Source organism: Schistocerca cancellata, chromosome 6 (genome assembly GCF_023864275.1).
Source record: "Schistocerca cancellata isolate TAMUIC-IGC-003103 chromosome 6, iqSchCanc2.1, whole genome shotgun sequence".
Lineage (NCBI taxonomy): Eukaryota > Metazoa > Arthropoda > Insecta > Orthoptera > Acrididae > Schistocerca > Schistocerca cancellata.
Window position 1 is genome coordinate 261,578,840 of NC_064631.1, and position 19,851 is coordinate 261,598,690.

At 40.2% G+C, this 19,851-nt stretch overlaps 1 protein-coding gene across 1 annotated transcript in view; it reads right to left on the minus strand.

Moving 5' to 3' along the window:
• The window catches only part of LOC126088541 (adenosylhomocysteinase), a 37,568-nt gene extending 18,944 nt beyond the window's left edge, over positions 1-18,624 (minus strand). The window contains exons 1-5 of the mRNA XM_049906720.1: positions 18,487-18,624; positions 18,061-18,251; positions 14,961-15,113; positions 6,320-6,508; positions 1,088-1,303 (exon numbers count right to left, since the gene is read on the minus strand). Coding sequence (XP_049762677.1) covers positions 1,088-1,303; positions 6,320-6,508; positions 14,961-15,113; positions 18,061-18,251; positions 18,487-18,514 — 777 coding nt within the window. The 5' untranslated portion in view covers positions 18,515-18,624. The remainder of the gene's footprint in view (positions 1-1,087; positions 1,304-6,319; positions 6,509-14,960; positions 15,114-18,060; positions 18,252-18,486) is intronic.
• Positions 18,625-19,851: the final 1,227 nt, after the last annotated feature.

Sequence of the window (19,851 nt, forward strand, 5' to 3'; positions counted from 1 at the left end):
TTGACGGGAACTAGAAGTCTCACCTAACAAGGTCCCATTGTGAAGACGCTTCACAGATTTCAGTGTTCCTGCAATTCCCTCAAGACCCTTGTGGATGTAAAAGTGAGAAACCCCCTCAAAGCTACCCTCCTTCCATTTGACAATCAAAAACACATTCTGGTTATCAGCATGTGCTCTGTTACGACAGTCTGATACATCACTAGTAGCACCAGGCGCTGGAGGACTCCCAGCACGAAGTCGCTTTTTCGATGGGGCGTGTTTTCCTACCAGTGGCCCACCCAATCCATTGGTAGGGGGAAACGTAGAGGTCAAAGGGTCCATTGCGGTCCCACAAGCAGCTAGGGAACCAAATTTCTGCTCAGACAGAGCCCCGCGTGCCCGAGTAAGCCTTATACAACTGGGGTGCGACAGGTGCCCCAGAGGTTGTCCGCTTGCGACTGTTCCACCGCAACAGCCATGCATCTTATAGGCGCGCAGCACACCGTAAGATTGAGGGGTTTTTATAGAGGTAGACCTTCCTCGCAATCCAGGTGGTCAAGCCAAGATTACCATTCCCCGCAGCACACAACATTCCACCGCCGCGCCATACGGTGGTTCCTGAAGCATGTCCGGGGGTTACGGTGACAGGAGACTGGCGGCGCTTACCAGTCCCCAGCTCAGGACCTCGGGGTCGCCAAGCCCGTACTCGGCAAATGAATGCTGAGCCCCTGGGGCCATGATAAAGCACACAGGTGGTGGAACACAGGCACTCCCCTCATGGAGTGGGTGTCCAAATTCACCACATAGAGGGTTTACTGTACAGGGGAAAGGCATGTGCCCGAAATACGTATACTGGCAAAACCTCATGGATGGCAGTATGTCCAGCTTCACATAACACTGAAACCATAATATTGAGCTTATCTGGAAGTGTGAACCGGCATATTTATATAACTATTAGCTGCACCTAAAGTAAAGTGTGGTTCACTGTTACAGGCCTTATTAATAATCATAATGCCATCAAAATTAATTTTCCTCATCATCATGCACTTAACACTCATTTAAAAACAAATGATGTTTCTTTAACATAATCCATATATCATTAACTTACCTCATAGCCTTCCATTGAAGCCTGAAGTGCATTTATTGGGTCAATTTCTGTAATTATGACCCTACCGCCAAATGCTCTAAGTGACTGAGCACAACCTTTGCCTACATCTCCATAACCAGCAACAACACAAACCTTTCCTGCTAACATGACATCCGTTGCTCGTTTTATGCCATCTATGAGGGATTCTCTACAACCATACAGATTGTCAAACTTGCTCTGAAAATGAAATGTTTCTACTTTAATAACTGTTGTAATGAATAGTAGAAAACACCAACACACAAACGCAAACACTAGGCACCAATGCTCTAAAACACTAACATGCCTTGCCTAGATAGAAAAGGCTAAAAAATACCCTTTCAAGTCAACAAAAGGCAGTACTGCTTCAATGAGGTGTTTAGCACTCAATCTGTAGGATTACTCAACATTTATCTGTAGGATTACCCAACATTTAGTCAGCAGTAATACCATCCCTTTAGAGATATCACCTAAAGTCTCTACAGAAGAAAAAAGAAACTGTAGTAAGATCAATGTCTTAACAGTTCCAGATTTGATGACCTACCTGTGTGGCTTTAGACAAATTAATCACCCAAATTCTGCTCGTAAATCTGAAATAATGTCTCCTGTGCACCACTGTGTATGGTGGACATTTAGACTGACAGAGTGACTGCTGAAATGGGCTATACCAAACTATCAGTAATTCTTCTACAATTTTACAGGGCATGGTACATACTACACAGATTTAAACATAAATGATATTACTGTTAATCATCCACTTACCACTACATACAAATCCTATAAATGAAAATAATTACTGATAATATAATTTAAATGGATAGATAAAAAAATCTACTTACAAAGCGGCAGCAGGGAATGCACACACAGAAGGGGTTAACTTTTACAAGCTTTCGGAGCCAGTGGCTCCTCCTCCTGGCAGAAGAGTTGAAGGGGAAGGAAGAGAGGTGAAGGAAAAGGACTGTAGGGTTTTAGGGAAAGGAAAATAGTTCAGAAAAGTCACCCAGAACCCTGTGTCAAGGGAGACAGGACGCCTGGGATGAGAAGGAGAGACTGATTGTTGGTGACTGCATCGAGCAAGATTTGAAAACCTGAGACCTTAAAGGTGGAAGACAGGATAATATGCAAGACAGAGATTACTTCTACAACATCTTGCACAAATTAATAAGAGTGAAAAGCCAAGCACATTATATGTAACTGAGGTGGAGGAGGGGCAGTGAAAAGCCAATAGAAAACGAAAAATGTAGAAAACTAAAATGGAGTGAAGAATAGAGTAGTTAGTCTAATACATGCTGAGGAATTTATGTAAAATAAGGCCATGTGGGTGGCGAGAACTAAGGACATGTTATAGTGTTAGTTCCCACTTGCAGAGTTTAAACTCTTGTTTGGGGGAAGACTCCAAATGGCACGTGTGGCGAAACAGGCACTGAGGTCATGGCATGTTGTACATCATTTTCTGCAACAGGATATTGTGGGTTGCCTGTATATACCCTCTGCCTTTGCCCCTATATCCTGAATGATAACTGGGTGGTAGTCATGCCGATGTAAAAGGCCAAACAGTGTTTACGCAACAGCTGGTATATGACATGTATCGTTTCATATACTGTCAAAGAGAGAGCCACCTGGGAAATGACATGTTAGTGCTTTGCAGTGAATGAAAGCAGTATATGGAAATAAACATTTAAATTGCACATATAACCAAAATAAACTGAATTCCACTGGGAAAGTTTAATAATGATACTTATTGCTATGAAATTTTGTATCAGCAAAATGACAAAACCTGCTACAATAAACAACAATACAGCACACACTATTATTTGATTGCTATGAGTGACTGGGCATGAAACTAGCAGTTTTACATTTTCCAGCAACCTATTCGAAACAGTTGAGTCAAGATATTTAATAATAATAATAATAATAATAATAATAATAATAATAAAAATTAATTATGTCGAGCAGTACAATTAGAAAAGCTGTTACTCTGAATAGCTTAGTGATATTAAATGACTATCTTCTACTATTAGCTTAAGATTTACACGACTACAATGGTATTTACAAAAGAGTAAGTTATTTACATTTGAACCAACAAAGGCCTGTTTATAATGAACACTGCTACTTGCCGCACAGCCAACAAGGGTTCCCAATTCTTTACTCTACACAATTTGTTACTTTGCAGAAGTTAACTATTCATCAAGTGGGTACAAGCTCAATAAATAGCAGTAATAAATTTTAGACATTGTTGATAAGAGACATTTTTTAATTTACTTTTGAATTTATAGATTTCCAATATCTTCTGGTAGTTTAAATTACACTTAAACTGAAACTATTATTTGCAATAAATACCATAAAGTGAAATAGGGGTTAAAAATCAGCAGCTAGATAATTGCTAAATGAGACTGATTTTAATTTTCAAGGGAAGAATCTACGTCAGCACATGCGTACACACCGGGGACACATGTATAAACCATTCTTATTAAGTGTCCGGTCACTCCTGTAGTTGATATTACCACAATCAATCATTCAATGACATTTGTGCACTTGCAAACCCTTGATTAAGACTGAAAAGATAAGTTTTTTCTTTTTCATTGATTGTGAATGTTCCCACATTTTTATGCACAGAAAAATAAAATTTCAGCACAAAATCATATAACTTATGCATGAGAATGGCAGTTTGGTAAGCGTCTTTAACCAATGGAAGATAGGTAAACTTCCAGCAATTACAACATGGTGTATACAGGGACAAGGAAAAAAAATTCCCAGATTATTCCCGGATTTCTCCCGGATATCCCGTTTAAAAAATATGCTTTTTCCCGGGCGACTTACTGTCACTTAGCACAGAAAAAGTTCCCTCGGAACTGTAAAACTTATCAATCCTTTGAATGGTTAACGTTTTATATAATTGCGTAGAACTTCCCGGAAAAAAAAGAAAAGCCGGAGCAGAGAAGTTTTGGAAAGACCTTTGATTTGCAGCAACATATACGCTGCATATTTTCGTATTACGAAAGTATAAATTCGAATTGCACCAAACACAGCTTGTTAGTTTCCGGAGCGTTGCAACCGAGGTTGTGATGTCCTTTTGTAAGCGAGTCATATCTCAAGCCACGAGATCTCGCCAGCCGATGACAGCAGCTATTCAGAGCATAGGACACGTGTTATAGTCAGCCACTAGCAAGATTACTGGTTACATAGCGCGAACACACAAGAGGAAAAGTTAACGGTTTACATTAATGTACACAGTACCATATATCTACAAGAAAAGCTAAGCTTTCACGTGTAACATTGGTCTTTTTTTGGTGTGATATACTTTAAGATACATCACACAAATGTGCCAGTAAATTTAAAATTGTGACATAAATGCCTCGGCTCGAAATTCTTGAAGTGGCTGGTCCTCAAACTGTTCAGTTTCGAACGCTCTGTGATTTAGATATCCATCCCACTTTCACACACGTAACATAATTCATCTTGCGTAAAAAGAAATTTACTTTGAAAGTAACGCTTTTCTAACCACCGTTCGCAATACTGTTAGTTATAGGTTCGATTTACCAGTTGCCAGAGAGCGCGAAAAACGAATTATTGTGCGTGTGCAACTGCAGTGGTGTAGGAAGCCCGCATGTTCGTGTGTATAAAGCACTAAGAGAGCTTACACTACACCATAAAAGAAACAGGGCATCAGAGGATACTCCAAAAGGCATGAAAATTTCGTGAATCATACTAAAATGCATAATTCGGCTTGAAGTGCACATTGGTTTTTTCCAGATTCACAATGAAGTAGGTCCCATCTGATATTAAGCTTTTCAGTGTGGTTTTTGGGATGTAAATTTTCTTGGAGTACCAGTACTCTACGATCTCATGTCTGGTTCTTTATTATGGCATGATGCCATACATGGCAGAAGATGATAACGTGCACTTGAAATTCAGCGAAAAGTTGGAATTAGCTAATACTGTAGAATGAAACACTTCGTTTCAAATAAAATGATTGCCTCAGCGGAATTTCTTTAGCAAACTTGCAAAAATAACTTCATTCTTCTGCAAGGCGATTAATGCTTGACGGCTACTAACTTGGAAAGAAAATAAAATCAGAAACTGAAATTAATAATATAGTTTTGCCCTCTGTAATTATGTGAATGCATTTTAATTCACTTGATAGCTCCCGGCCACAGAAATCCGTTTTGTTTTCATTTGACGTGGGAGCTGTACACGAAGAGAAGCAGCGAAATCACTTAACGTAAACACGGGTCACGTGGAGACTAATCCCCTCCCCACTACAACTCAGACAACTCTGTGCAAGCGCGAATCTGGCAGCTAGGGCGCGCGAGAAAAATTTTTCTAGTTTGCATCTGGCTGCTTGCTGCTACTACCGATGCAGCTAACAGCCAAACTTCAAGAAGCGGGAAGCGAGAGGAGGTACTGCTTATACGCGAGTCAAATGCGCATGCACAACAGACCGCTGGCAACTGGTCAAACGAACCTAATGTGAACAGTTGTGACGTCATGCTCATAGCAAGCAGTTTATTGTTACGAAGAATTACAGTCTGCGCCCTACGGCCTTTAACATATTTCTGCTATCTGTAGATGCTTGTGCGTGCACGGTGTTTTGTTGTCGTAAAATGCACATTTCCTTTGCCACTACAGTTTTATTTTTTTCCCTCTCGTTTATATTTTATTGCTGCAGTATCATTCTCCAGTAGCAGGATACAATAACATTCTTTGCTAGAGAATCAATTCTGCAGTCAAAACTACAAAAATGTAACTGAAAAGCTAAAACAATGAAAAATTCCCGGAATTCCGAAAAATTCCCGGGTTTTTCCCGGTTTTCTCCCGGATGAAAAAATTCCCAGGTTTTTCCCGGAATTCCCGGGTCGTATACACCCTGTACAAGTAAACCAAGTTATGTAAAGGTGTGAGAAAGCACAATGGCAATGAAAACATTACCAAATTTTTAAAATGTTTCCTACATTGACAGATGGACAACAGGATAATATTTTTTATTTGGAAATTTGCAGAAAAATGAATTGTGTACTGAAATATGACTCAGTTCTTGATTGCACAATGTTTGACAAATTACACACAGAAACAATTTTATGATCTGAATACGATTGCCAGCATAATCTAATGTCATTGTATAAACTTTTAATCTGGAAAAATAAATTTTGCACTGAAACTTTACAATTTAATTTTAAATCGTGCAAGAAAATTGTTCTTTTCTTTTTACAAGCTTACCTTTGTTACAGAGTCATTCACGTTAAATGCTGGAACCTTTAACATATTTTCTTTCATCATTTTATACAGGTTATGTACACCAGTCGTCGTCTCTTCAGAAATGCCACGTATGTCTTTCAGATACTCTGGGTATTTTGTGTGCACCAAATTAGTCAAATCACCACCATCATCCAGTATCATGTTCAGGGGCTAAAATCAGAAAGAAGTTAATTTCCACATATACCAACATTACAACTGTACTTATTAAAACTGAAGAGGAAGATAAAACTGATAAAGTAACTATTAGAAAACATTAACAATTAATTTCCAATGTTAGTGACAAATCATTGCAACTGAAACAGGAAAGTGTAACTAAAACTGTACACACATTTTTCAGTGATGCTTGGACATACTCGATTTCTTAAGTTTCTTGGAGAGTGTATGGAAATCAAATACAGCTATGGTTATAATTTATCAACTTCAAGAACTGCACTACTGATATCTTGCTCTCGGCACAATCCTGACGAAGTTGTTGCCAAGTGCTAGTGTATAGTGGCAAAATGCAGCTGTAGGGCAATAGCTGTGTTCCAAGAAATGTGGAAAACTTTCACTGCAGTCAAACCACTGTACTCTAAACAACTTCACTGGATTTAGATCTATGAAGAAAAAAGTTTTTTCCACCACTCAAGGCAGGCACATATATATATATATATATATATATAATAGAGGGAAACATTCCACGTGGGAAAAATATATTTAAAAAGAAAGATGATGAGACTTACCCAACAAAAGCGCTGGCAGGTCGATAGACACACAAATAAACACAAACATACACACAAAACTCTAGCTTTCGCAACCAACGGTTGCCTCGTCAGGAAAGAGGGAAGGAGAAGGAAAGACAAAAGGATATGGGTTTTAAGGGAGAGGGTAAGGAGTCATTCCAATCCCGGGAGGGGAAAGACTTACCTTAGGGGGGAAAAAGGACAGGTATACACTCGCACACACACACATATCCATCCATACATACAAGACACAAGCAGACATTTATATATATATATATATATATATATACTTTCCTGACGAGGCAACCGTTGGTTGCGAAAGCTTGGATTTTGTGTGTATGTTTGTGTTTGTTTGTGTGTCTGTCGACCTGCCAGCACTTTCATTTGGTAAGTCACATCATCTTTGTTTTTAAATATATATATATATATATATATATATATATATATATATATATATCTTTGCCTTTACAAATGTCTGCTTGTGTCTGTGTATATGAGGATGGATATGTGTGTGTGTGCGCGAGTGTATACCTGTCCTTTTTTCCCCCTAAGGTAAGTCTTTCTGCTCCCGGGATTGGAATGACTCCTTACCCTCTCCCTTAAAACCCAAATCCTTTTGTCTTTCCCTCTCCTTCCCTCTTTCCTGACGAGGCAACCATTGGTTGCGAAAGCTAGATTTTGTGTGTATGTTTGTGTGTCTATCGACCTGCCAGCGCTTTTGTTTGGTAAGTCTCATCATCTTTATATATATATATATATATATATATATATATATATATATATATATATATATATAATAGAGGGAAACGTTCCACGTGGGAAAAATATATTTAAAAAGAAAGATGATGAGACTTACCAAACAAAAGCGCTGGCAGGTCGATAGACACACAGACAAACACAAACATACACACAAAATCTAGCTTTCGCAACCAATGGTTGCCTCGTCAGGAAAGAGGGAAGGAGAGGGAAAGACAAAAGGATTTGGGTTTTAAGGGAGAGGGTAAGGAGTCATTCCAATCCCGGGAGCGGAAAGACTCACCTTAGGGGGAAAAAAGGAGGGAAAAAAGGACAGGTATACACTCGCACACACACACATATCCATCCTCATATACACAGACACAAGCAGACATTTGTAAACATTTGTAAAGGCAAACTCTTTGCCTTTACAAATGTCTGCTTGTGTCTGTGTATATAAGGATGGATATGTGTGTGTGTGCGAGTGTATACCTGTCCTTTTTTCCCTCCTTTTTTCCCCCTAAGGTGAGTCTTTCCGCTCCCGGGATTGGAATGACTCCTTACCCTCTCCCTTAAAACCCAAATCCTTTTATATATATATATATATCAAGCACTGGAGAGGTGGGACGAGTACCTCAGCAGTCCAGTGGCAAAATGGGGAGAGGAGGAGGGCAAGGGCAGGTTCAGGAAACAAACAGCTCTAATTGCAAAGTCTAGAAACGGGATGTAATTTTGAATGTACGACTGCTATAAGGAAGTACCAATTTTTCTCGTTACAATTTTTTTCTATTTGCAAAGTCTACCAGAAAAGGTAATTCCAATATGGGCAATACTGCAGGACAGAGAACATCCTCTGGGGCCTTCCACAATGAAAACTATGCTCTAATTTACTGCGAGTCCGGTTACTAGTTATCAAGGCTACAGTTGCAATAAATTCACTTTTTATGGCTGGATTTTGTAGGCCCACTTTATTAAATGGCGACAACTGGTATGAGATTGTATTATTTTTTACAAGGCAGTAACACAATCTGCTATAGATTTTACACAAAGATAATTTGTAGTGTTTGAATTTTCTGAATGATAAATGTCTAATTTTTTAAGAATGGATAGCTTAACTGTAGCATAAGAAGTCAAGCTTGTTCTCATTTCTGCCATACTAAGTGATTTTAAAGCATGGACTGCACGAGTGACATTAGTAAGTCCACTATGTAGTCTTGTTCAAATATTTATGTTTTTGCACCAAAAGGAACTTTACATTTTTTTGTAGATATCAAGTATGAAATAAGTATTCCATGTAAATGAAATTCCACTTAAATACCCTACGGTATGGTCACAGGAAGGTCAGTATACCCTTTCATTGCAGTAAGTGGAAGATTGTGATAGGTCTGATGTGACAGGTCCTTTTAAGCAGAACCATAATTGCACATGGTGTACTTTAAATTTCAATCGTAAAGGAAAGTTACAAATATGTGATTATAGAGAAATATTAGGACAGTAAGAGAGCTGCTGCTCTTAAAGTCTATATGATGAATTAAGGGTAATAATAATACGAAAACATGTATATATTTGCCTGTTATAACTTACAAACAAGTACCTTACAAAAGCAAACCCAAAATTACACAAATGTTTTAACTAGGTTTAGGAATGAGAAGGAAACAAAAGGAATGATTAATATAGTATGCAGTACAAGTAAAAAGAATGACTCATTGTAAACTTTCACATTTGAATTAGATTACTTAAAAAACAGAGGTACTCTTAGTTATATGGCATGCCACCTTGTCTATAAATAAGCAAGCATATCTACAATTTTAATTTGTTTATGCTAGTTAAAGACTACAGAAAAATGTCATTTTTATGCATGTGATATCCTGTAGTAGTTCAAATATTAGTTTTGTATTTTATCATTCGACGTATATATGCTGCATGAAGCTACCAACACCACACGGAGTGCCAAGGAGGACGTTACATACACATCTATGCACTTACTCCGCAAGCCACCATTAAGTCCGTGGCCGAGGGTACCCTGTAGCACTACTAGCCATCTCCTTTTATGTTCCACTCTTTAGACAGAGCACAGGAAAAATGACTGTCTATATACCTCTGTACAAGCCCTAATTTCTCTTATCTTACCTTCATGGTTCTTACGCGAAATGCATGTTAGTGGCAGTATGACTGTTCTGCAATCAGCTTCAAATTCCAGTTCTCCAAATTTTCTCAACAGTGTTCCTCACAAAGATCATCATCATCATCATCATCATCATCATCATCATCATCATCATCATCATCATCATCATCATCATCCAAGGATACCCATACATGTTCTAGAAGCACCTCAGTAACATCTGCATATTTTTCAAACCTATCAGTAACAAATCTAGTAGACTCTCTGAATTGCTTTGATGTCTTCCTTTAATCCAGTCTGGTGCTGATCCCAAACAATTGAGCAGTACTCAAAAATAGGTCGCACTAGTGTTTTATAAGCTATCTCCTTTAAAGATGATCCACACTTTCCTAAAATTCTCCCAATGAACCAAAGTCAACTATTCATCTTTTCTACCACTATCCTCATATGCCCATTCAATTTCATAATGCTTTGCAACGTTACACTCAGATATCTAAATGGTGTGACCTTGTCACACAGGACACTTCAAATGCTGTATCTGAACATTACAGGTTCCTTTTTTCCTGCTCATCTTCATTAACTTACATTTTCCTTGCTTTTAGAGCTAGCTGCTATTCATCACACTAACTAGATATTTTATCTGAGTCCTCTTGTATTCTTCTACAGGCACTCATCTTCGGCACCTTCCCGTTCAGGACAGGATCAGCAGCAAACAACTGCTGACTGCCACCTTTTCTGTCTGCCACATCACTGAGGTATATAGATCTCCCATCACACTTACCTGGGGCACTCCTGACACTACCTTTGTCTCTGATGAGCACTCACCATCAAGGACAACATACTGGGTTCTATCAACTAAGAAGTCTTCAAGCCACTCACATATTTGGGAACCTATTCCACATGCTTGCAACCTTGTTAACCGTCTGCAGTGGGATGCCATGTCAAGTCCTTTTCATAAATCTAGAAATATGGAAATTAATGTGCCTGTTGCCTTTCATCCATAGTTCACACTAAATCGTGTGAAGAAAGGGCAAGCCGAGTTCCAAACAAGCAATTCTTCCTGAAACTATGCTGATTTGTGGACATAAGCTTTCTGGCCTCTATGAAATATATTCAAACTGAGAATATGTTCAAGGATTCTGTAGCAAACTGCTGTTGAAGATACTGGTCTATTCTTTTATCCCTCATATATGGGAGTCACCTGCACTTTTATCGACCCTGGGGACTTTGTGCTTGGTGAGCGATTAGCAATGAATGCAAACTAAGGGGCCAATGCTGTAGAGTATTCTTTGCGAAACCAAACTGGGATCCCATTTGGACCTGATGATTTTTTTGTTTCCAACTCTTTCAGTTGTTTCTCTATGCCAGGGATGCTTATTACCATTACTACGTCATCCATATGGGACACTCTGTGACAGTCAAACAATGGTCTTTGTACTGTTGTGCTGCACGAACTATTTCTGAAATGCAGAGTTTAAAACTTCCGCTTTCGTTTTGCCATCTTCAACTGCCACACCAGACTGTTCAATGATTGATTGAATGAATGGAAGCCTTTGACCCACTTAGCACTTTGTCATAGTACCAGAATTTTCTCGGGTTCTCAGCCAGATCTTTTACTAAGGTATGACAGTGGCAGTAGTTTTATGCTTTGTGCATAGATCTTTTCACAGATGCACGAATCTTTTCTAGCTTTTGCCTGTTGCCATCTGCACATTCTCTCTTGAAACAACAGTTCAGAATTTTCTGAATTTCATTGGTAAACCAGGGTGGTTCTTTTCTGTCCTTAACCACTTACTAGGTGCATACTTGTCCAGAGCAAGATTCACATTCTGCTTGAACTTGGCCCATAATTCCTCTGTGTCCATCTTAATGAAACTAAATTATTGCAATTCATTGTCTAAGCGAGATGCTAACATTTGCTTTTCTATTCTTTCTAGCAGAAACACTCTCCTCACCTTCTTGACCAATTTATTACTTTTCATAACAACAGTCGCTATAACAACACCACAGTCATTAATCCCCGTCTCTGTACTGACTCCATCGATAAGGTCAGGCATGTTTCCAGCTACAAGGAATGTAAGAAAGATGTGATGGCGCAAAGCTGTCATAAGCCTTATGAAGATTGAAGAAAACTGCTACAAGGCGGTGGCACTGAGGAAAGGCCTACTGAAGCAGATAATTGACTGTAGACTGTCCCTCCTGAAAGCCATATTTGCCAGGAAACGAAACTCCCAAGATTCGAGGACACAACAGAGCTGATGAGTCACCATCCATTCAAATAACTTGCAGGGAACACTAGTCAGACTAATCAGCTGGTAACGATTGAGGGATGATGGATCCTTACCAGGCAGGAACCACAATACTGTCCCTCCAATGAGAGTGGAAAACATCTAGAGCCAAATATGGTTGAACACCCAAGGAGATATGGTTACTGTGCAGGACTGAGGTGTTGAAGCAATTGGTTAGGGACGAAATTGGGGCCAGGGGCTTAATTTTGGGAAGAGGAGAGGGTCAGAAGATGTTCCCATTCAGGTTCATTATACGATTCTGCCTAACAAGGGGTAAAACCTATGTTGAAAACTTCAGCCCCCAGTTTCCAGAGGAGGATGGCAATGGGATAGGAGGCTGACACCAATGCTGTTGCAAAATGGGCTGCAAGATGTTCCACAAGAACTGATGGATCCATACAAAGACCACTTGGCAGCCTTGGCGGGTGCAGAGTGTAACGCCAAAAATGGTGGTGGTGGGAATAATCTTATTGGACATATCATGGATGAGCTTGTCAATACAACCTGACAAAGAAGAGGTAAACGACGTGGGAGTTATACAGAGGTCAATCAGTGCAATGGAAAGCCCAGCAGAGTACACTGGGCTTTGGGAGATGGGAAGGGAATGAGGGAATCCATGGGAATTGGTTGCTATTGCAGAGGCTATCACACGGTAACCAGCATAATAAAGAGAGAAGGGAGGGAAAGTCAGTGGAAGATCAATGGCAGAGAAATTGCCATAAGCAGACTAAAATGGGTATGGGAACCATCATTAAGGTGGCACAGATCGTGGTCCACAAGAAACCTGTCTACGAGGAGACCTCGGCTAGACAAAAAAACAGTGACCTACAAGGGGTGATGGCCATTAAAATCCCACAAGAGAAGGAGGTGAAGGAGAGATTGAAAATCATGACTGCGGAGTCCATGTGGACCTGGACAGCAACCACTTCTAATGCGGTATGAAGAGGGTCCACGTGTTAACAACCTCTGTACAGACCAACATGCAAATGCCACCAGAAACCCGGTTCCGACAAAGCATGGAACCTAAGTGAGCACCAGCATGAGATTCCTGAAGAATGACAAGCTCTGGATTGGAAGGTGACTAATAACCATTTCAATGCCACTGAATAAGTAGAGAATTGGGATCCAAATGGGAGGTAAATGGTCTGAAGGTGGTTACGCCAATGGGTCATTATACGCTCCAAATAAGGACGGGGTGGCAATCATAAACAAGATGTCAGACTAGTTGCCATGGTGAGTTGGCACCTCTGGGGGCTCCGGAGGGGCCTTGTCCCGGTACTGCTCCTACTCCTCTTTCATAGGTCGAGGAAGTAAGGGCTATATCTTATTCAGAGGCCCACTTCACCAAACTCGTCTGATAGTTTCCACACAAAAATAACGGCTTGGTGGCGGTGAAAGTGTCCCTGTCAATCCTGGGGTGAATCAGCTAGCAGAGAAAGGCTCTCACCTCAAGCCAACAAACCTGACCCTTCTCCCTGTGTGCAGCCAGGGAAGGGTAGGCTGCAAGGTCATAACAAAACCGCATTAAAAAATCCATTCCAAAATAAAGAAATGGTCGTAGTCGAAGAATGACCACTTTTTTTGGAGCTTAATGTGTTTTGCCACCATCCTCATACCACCCACTCTAATCAGGGGCTCTCCCTGTACGCGCCATTGCTGGGAGTTCTGATGCTGCAGAATAACAAGCAATCACTCCTAAGTTACATGCTGAGGCAACATCTCAGGTATCAGAAGTGCGATCCCTGTGTTAGGATGCTCAAACGAAAGGGTAAATAACGACCCTACCACACAGGCTGAGTACCATGCTGGCTATGTGGCATTAAAAGACAATGGCGTTCAAGAAAAATGAAAGAGGCAGTACAGCCAAACGCTGAAGATGCAAAGTAAGGTGTTCTTCCTCAGATGGCTCACATTACAGTGACAAAATTTAGAAGGTGAGGTCAAACCCCAATGGGGGACCCAAACACCAAAAAAGAACAAGAGAAACAAAACCATACAGTAGCATGAATCAGGAGGATAGGTGGGCCTATGTAAGCCAGGGCTCCGAGAGAGGGGAAGGAGCGAGGGCAGGGAGTAATGGGCCCAAGGAATGGAATGCAGCTCGGGAACAAAGAAAAGACCACAACAGTTTGGGGCTCTGTGTGCACCTGCACCCTGCAAGAACTCATGAAAGAGCCACAAGCCCCCCCGAGGGGAGGGGGGGTGTTACTGCGACAAACAGAAATGAACGCATATCCATCATCCATACTGATACAGACAGCAGTTACAGTGCAGTGTAATGATAATGTGTATTCTCTCTTGGAACATCCAAAAAAATATAATAAGGTTTCCTATGCATATCCATCTTCATGATCAATAATTTGATAATATACCTGGAACAAGTTTTTCCAGTCATCACCACTTTAACGACACTCTCTCTCTCTCTCTCTCTCTCTCTCTCTCTCTCTCTCTCTCTCTCTCTCTCTCTCTCTCTCTCCCCCCCCCCCCTCCCCGTGTGTGTGTGTGTGTGTGTGTGTGTGTGTGTGTGTGTGTGTGTGTGAAGTGGTGATCCTTTTTTTTTTTTTTTTTTTTTTTTAAAAAATCAGGACACTGGGACAAAGTTCAGTGATAGGATGCTTATACTACCATCTATCCTCCCCTTTCTGAGCCAAATAGTTGTAATGAAAATTGTTTGAAACTGTAGTATATCATTACCAATTATCTGTCTCACAGACGTATCAATCAAAACTGAATACCTTATTGTCTTTAAAAACAAGTGTCTGTTCAATGCACCATATATATTCTTCATCCGTTTCTCCCTTCCAAGCATACACTGGGATGCCTCTCTTAGCGATGGCGGCTGCAGCATGATCTTGGGTGCTAAATATGTTGCAGCTTGACCACTGGACCTATGAAAAAAGTTAAACACTAGAAATTTCTGTAAATGGAACTCTGAATCTTTATAACACATTCTGATTGCTCAATGTTCTCTTTTAAAAAGAAAAGAGAACACAAAATAATATTTCCTACATGAGGCACATTGGTAGCCCAATGACAAAACCAACAAGGATATGAAATGAAAATGATAAATCTCAATTGTCATGACAGATGGCAAGATAGGCCTAATATCTATAAATGCAGTCATGCATAATGGCAGTTGAGATTAGGCTTGTTCTGCACATCTACACACATAAAAAAAATAAATAAATAAATAAATAAATTAAAAAAAAAAGTTAGTTTTGCATCACCCCAGTTCCCATAACTCCTGACGACAGACCTTGACTTTGGATATTGTATCACAGACACAGTCCCTTTGACTGTTCAGAGATGTCACTAAACCCGCCCAAAGACGTAAACAACCATGCATGAGCAGCACATATTAGATGGACGTGGTTCGACAGCCGATCAGAAGTGGAGGTACACAGCTCGTCTTGTCTGTAGTTCAACCATGCCTAGACAGTCAACATCACAGTTTGATCACGTCCGCATTGTTACTTTGTGGCAGGAAGCGCTGTCAACAAGGAAAGTGTCCAGGTATCTCCAAGTGAACCTACGCGATGTTGTTCGGACAAGGAGATACAGAAACTGTTGATGGCATGCCTTGCTCAAGCCGCCCAAGGGCTACTACTACAGTGGATGACTGCTACCTACGGATTATGTCTTTGAGGAACCATGACAGCAATGCCACTATGTTGAATAATGCTTTTCGTGTAGCCACAGAACGATGTGTTATGACAAACTGTGTGCAAATATACTGCATGATCCGCAACTTCACTCCCAACACCCATGGCAAGGTCCATCTTCGCAACCATGACACCATGCAGTGCGGTAGAGATGGGCCCAACAACATGCTGAATGGACCGCACAGGATTGGCATCATGTTCTCTTCACTGAAGAGTGTTGCATATGCCTTCAACCAGACAATCATCAGAGACGTGTTTGGAGGCAATCCAGTCAGGCTGAATGCCTTAGATACACTGTCCAGCGAGTGCAGCAAGCTGGAGGTTCCCTGCTGTTTGGGGGTGGTATTATGTGGGACCGATGTACACCGCTGGTGGTCATGGAAGGTGCAGTAATGGCTGTATAATATGCGAATGCCATCCTCTGACCGATAGTGCAATCATCAGCAGCATATTGGCGAGGCATTCGTCTTCATGGACGACAATTCACGGCCCCCCATCATGCACAGCTAGTGAATGACTCCCTTCAGGATAATGACATCACTCAACTGGAGTGGCCAGCATGTTCTCCAGACATGAACCCCATCAAATATGCCTGGGATAGATTGAAAAGGGCTGTTTATGGTCAGACGTGACCCACCAACCAAAGCTGAGGGATCAACACCAAATCGCCACTGAGAAGTAGGACAATCTGGAGCAACAGTGCCTTGATAGACTTGTTGACAGTTTGCCACGACGAATACAGGCATGCATCAATGCAAGAGGACGTGCTGCTGGATACTGGTGTGTACAGCAATCTGGACCACCACCTCTTAAGGTCTCCCTGTATTTTGGTACAACACGCAATGTGTTATTTTCATGAGCAATAAAAAGGGCAGAAATGATTATGTTGATCTCTATTCCAATTTTCTGTACAGGTTCTGGAACTCTCAGAACTGAGGTAATGCAAAACTTTTTTTTTTTGGTGTGTGTGTGTGTGTGTGTGTGTGTGTGTGTGTGTGTGTGTGTGTGTCACACCTTCTGACAACCAACAAGTGTTCAGTAGAGTTCTTGGCTCTGGATGACTTAACCAATGCGAGCATTAAATGTGATCACAGTGAACTATTTAGTCAATATTTATACCATTTATTGCATATTGTCACAGCTGATTGTGGTGGTAAGCTACAAATTATGGACAAGCAATTAAGAGAGACAATTTGCAGTACACATGCTTTCATCAAGTTCACAGCACTTGCACTTGCACTTACCGCAACCATTGCTCGGAATCGGCAACAACACAATCCTCGTTCATGTCTTTAGCTGCACGAAATGCCGTCAGTTGTGGTTTGGACTATATTTAATACTTACTGAAGTGACTGCCATTCAAGAAAGTGCACAGTCTCTGTGTGAACTTGGAAAACTGCACAAATTCTGTGCTATACAATCACACAATTATAAATTTTTCAGCTTTGTATGAACAAATAAATGGAAGCTGAATATGTTCAAGGAGTAACTCAACAGATGTATTAAATGAAAAACACAGGACTGTGCTTAAATTGTTTAACTCTTTTTAAAAAAAATTAATTCATTAGTGTGTTGCTACTGTGTAAGCAACAAACAGATGCTGGTCTGGCAACATTTCTCTCTAATAGCACCCCTCTGCTCAACACCAACAATACTTAAAAACCTGCCACATAACTGATTGCCCTGTGGAAGATCAGATATTAAAAAAACCACATATGCTAGGATTCTATAAGAGAATGCAAATGGCTCTGAGCACTATGGGAGTTAACTGCTGTGGTCACCAGTCCCCTAGAACTTAGAACTAGCCTACTTTAACCTAACTAACCAAAGGACATATCACAAACACCCATGCCCGAGGCAGGATTCGAACCTGTGACCGCAGCGTAAGAGAATGAAGTCTACTCCTGTATTTGAAAATGAACAGCTCTTTGTAACTCAATGTTTTTGCTGGACTGAGAAGACTATTCACAAACATACTGCCATAATAAACAGATGACAAATTGTGTATAGCCCATTTATTATACCTTGAAGTAGATGCACTTGCAACATATCACTTCTTAGGATATATATATTAAAAGTTACCTTATACGCTGGTATTGTCAGTGAGTAAGTCCATGCATTGCGTCACTTAGTACTAACCAAGAAATTAAAGAGTGTAACTATGTTTACCTACCTCAGCTCCTAATTCTAACAGTGTCTCAATCAGCACAGCAGTTTGTATAGTCATGTGAAGGCACCCGCTTATCCGAGCGCCCTGCAGAGGTTTTTCTGCTCCGTATTTCGCCCGGATAGCCATCAGTCCGGGCATTTCATTTTCAGCAAGCGTAATTTCCTTACGGCCCCATTCGGCCAGGCTGATGTCAGCTAAATTTACAACAGAAGAGTCTTCTAAATATGCACTGCTTTAGGAAAAATTACGGGAAATATTGGTAAAAATTCCCACAATTCTCCATGTAACAAAAATATTTCCAACAACGATAAAGTATCGCTGAAAACGTGTCACTCGCCGGCAACAGCACGTGTTTGTTTCTAAGACCGTCTAGTAAACACGTGCGTTGACAAGACCTGTTACAGTTTCTTACCAGTTGTACGCACTCACCTATTTTATACGGTGGTTTAGAGACCATGTTTCTCTACTCGAAAAACACAAGATTCCTTCCTTCCTATTCTCCCAAATCCCCGGTAACACGAGCGCGCTTTATTTATATAACGCTCTTGGTCCAAAGACAATTGCACCTCAGAGTGCAAACGTGCAGACATACATTCTAGAACTATGTATCAATATGCACATAATTTTGGCGCCAATATTTTGTATGTAGGAATCCTAAATTCACTTCTGACAAGACAGACAAACTAGTTAAGATAAAATAAATTTTCACAAGTCCTTATTACCAGTGCCAAAACTATGAACATCAGCACAGTAATGGTCATTTTCCTACTGACGGATATAAGCAGCACTCATTTTGCTACTGACGAATACTGTGCAGCGATCAAACAAGATTCGTCTTTTAGATACATACAATCATAAAATATTAAAATGTTAGACAAGATAAAGAGAAATCAGAAACGGAGAATAGTCATATTTGTTTATATTTCATCAACCCAGTTAACTGTAATTTATAGTCAGAAGCTCGAATACTGCAGCAATAAATTTGAAAACAGTTGATATATAAAAATATGTACTTACCTCAGATTCATTCAATGTTTATTTACCGTGAATTGCATGCGATTCCCAAATATTGCTTAATAAATGTGTGTTCCATAGGGCACTTCCAATAATGTGCAATTCATGACTTCCACACTTGGATTCACTAATTATTAACACCTTTTCAGAATATGGTTCGAAAATGAGTACCTGCAACAAACAGATTGTTTTTGTCCTTGTTCCCCTGATGTCACATCATTAATCTAAAATGGCTTTGTCATTTTATAACATCAGTGTCAGGAAGACATCTATTACAGGCCATTATATTCACTAGTAATCTAAAATCAAAGTCAGTCAAAGACTATAAGCCTAAATGGGTGCAATAAAGTTCATCGTCAATGGGTGTCTCTTCCCACAAATGAGACCTTTCACTTGAGCTTCAAAATCACCATCTTCTTATGTAACAGTATGGGGTTCAGGCAAGAATGAACAAACCAGTGGTATAAATTAGAGCCTAGACCCTTATCTACTATTGTCCACCATCGCCAATTCTAAGAAGAATTCTTCATGCTAACAATAAGTCTGCCACCAGTGTACAAATTATTCTCTTGGCAGCTCATTAAGACTGCATCCACATGCCATACTGCCAATTTATGCTCATGGGCCCAGTTCAGGTACAAGACCTTGAGACCTTTCTTTATTTTAAACGGCTCAGTATACTGAAAACTTGACATCTATTTTACACACCAGCTTTATTTATGTTCTGCATTTCTCACAGTCAAATCACTGGGTAGAAAATATCACACTAGGTAAAATTAA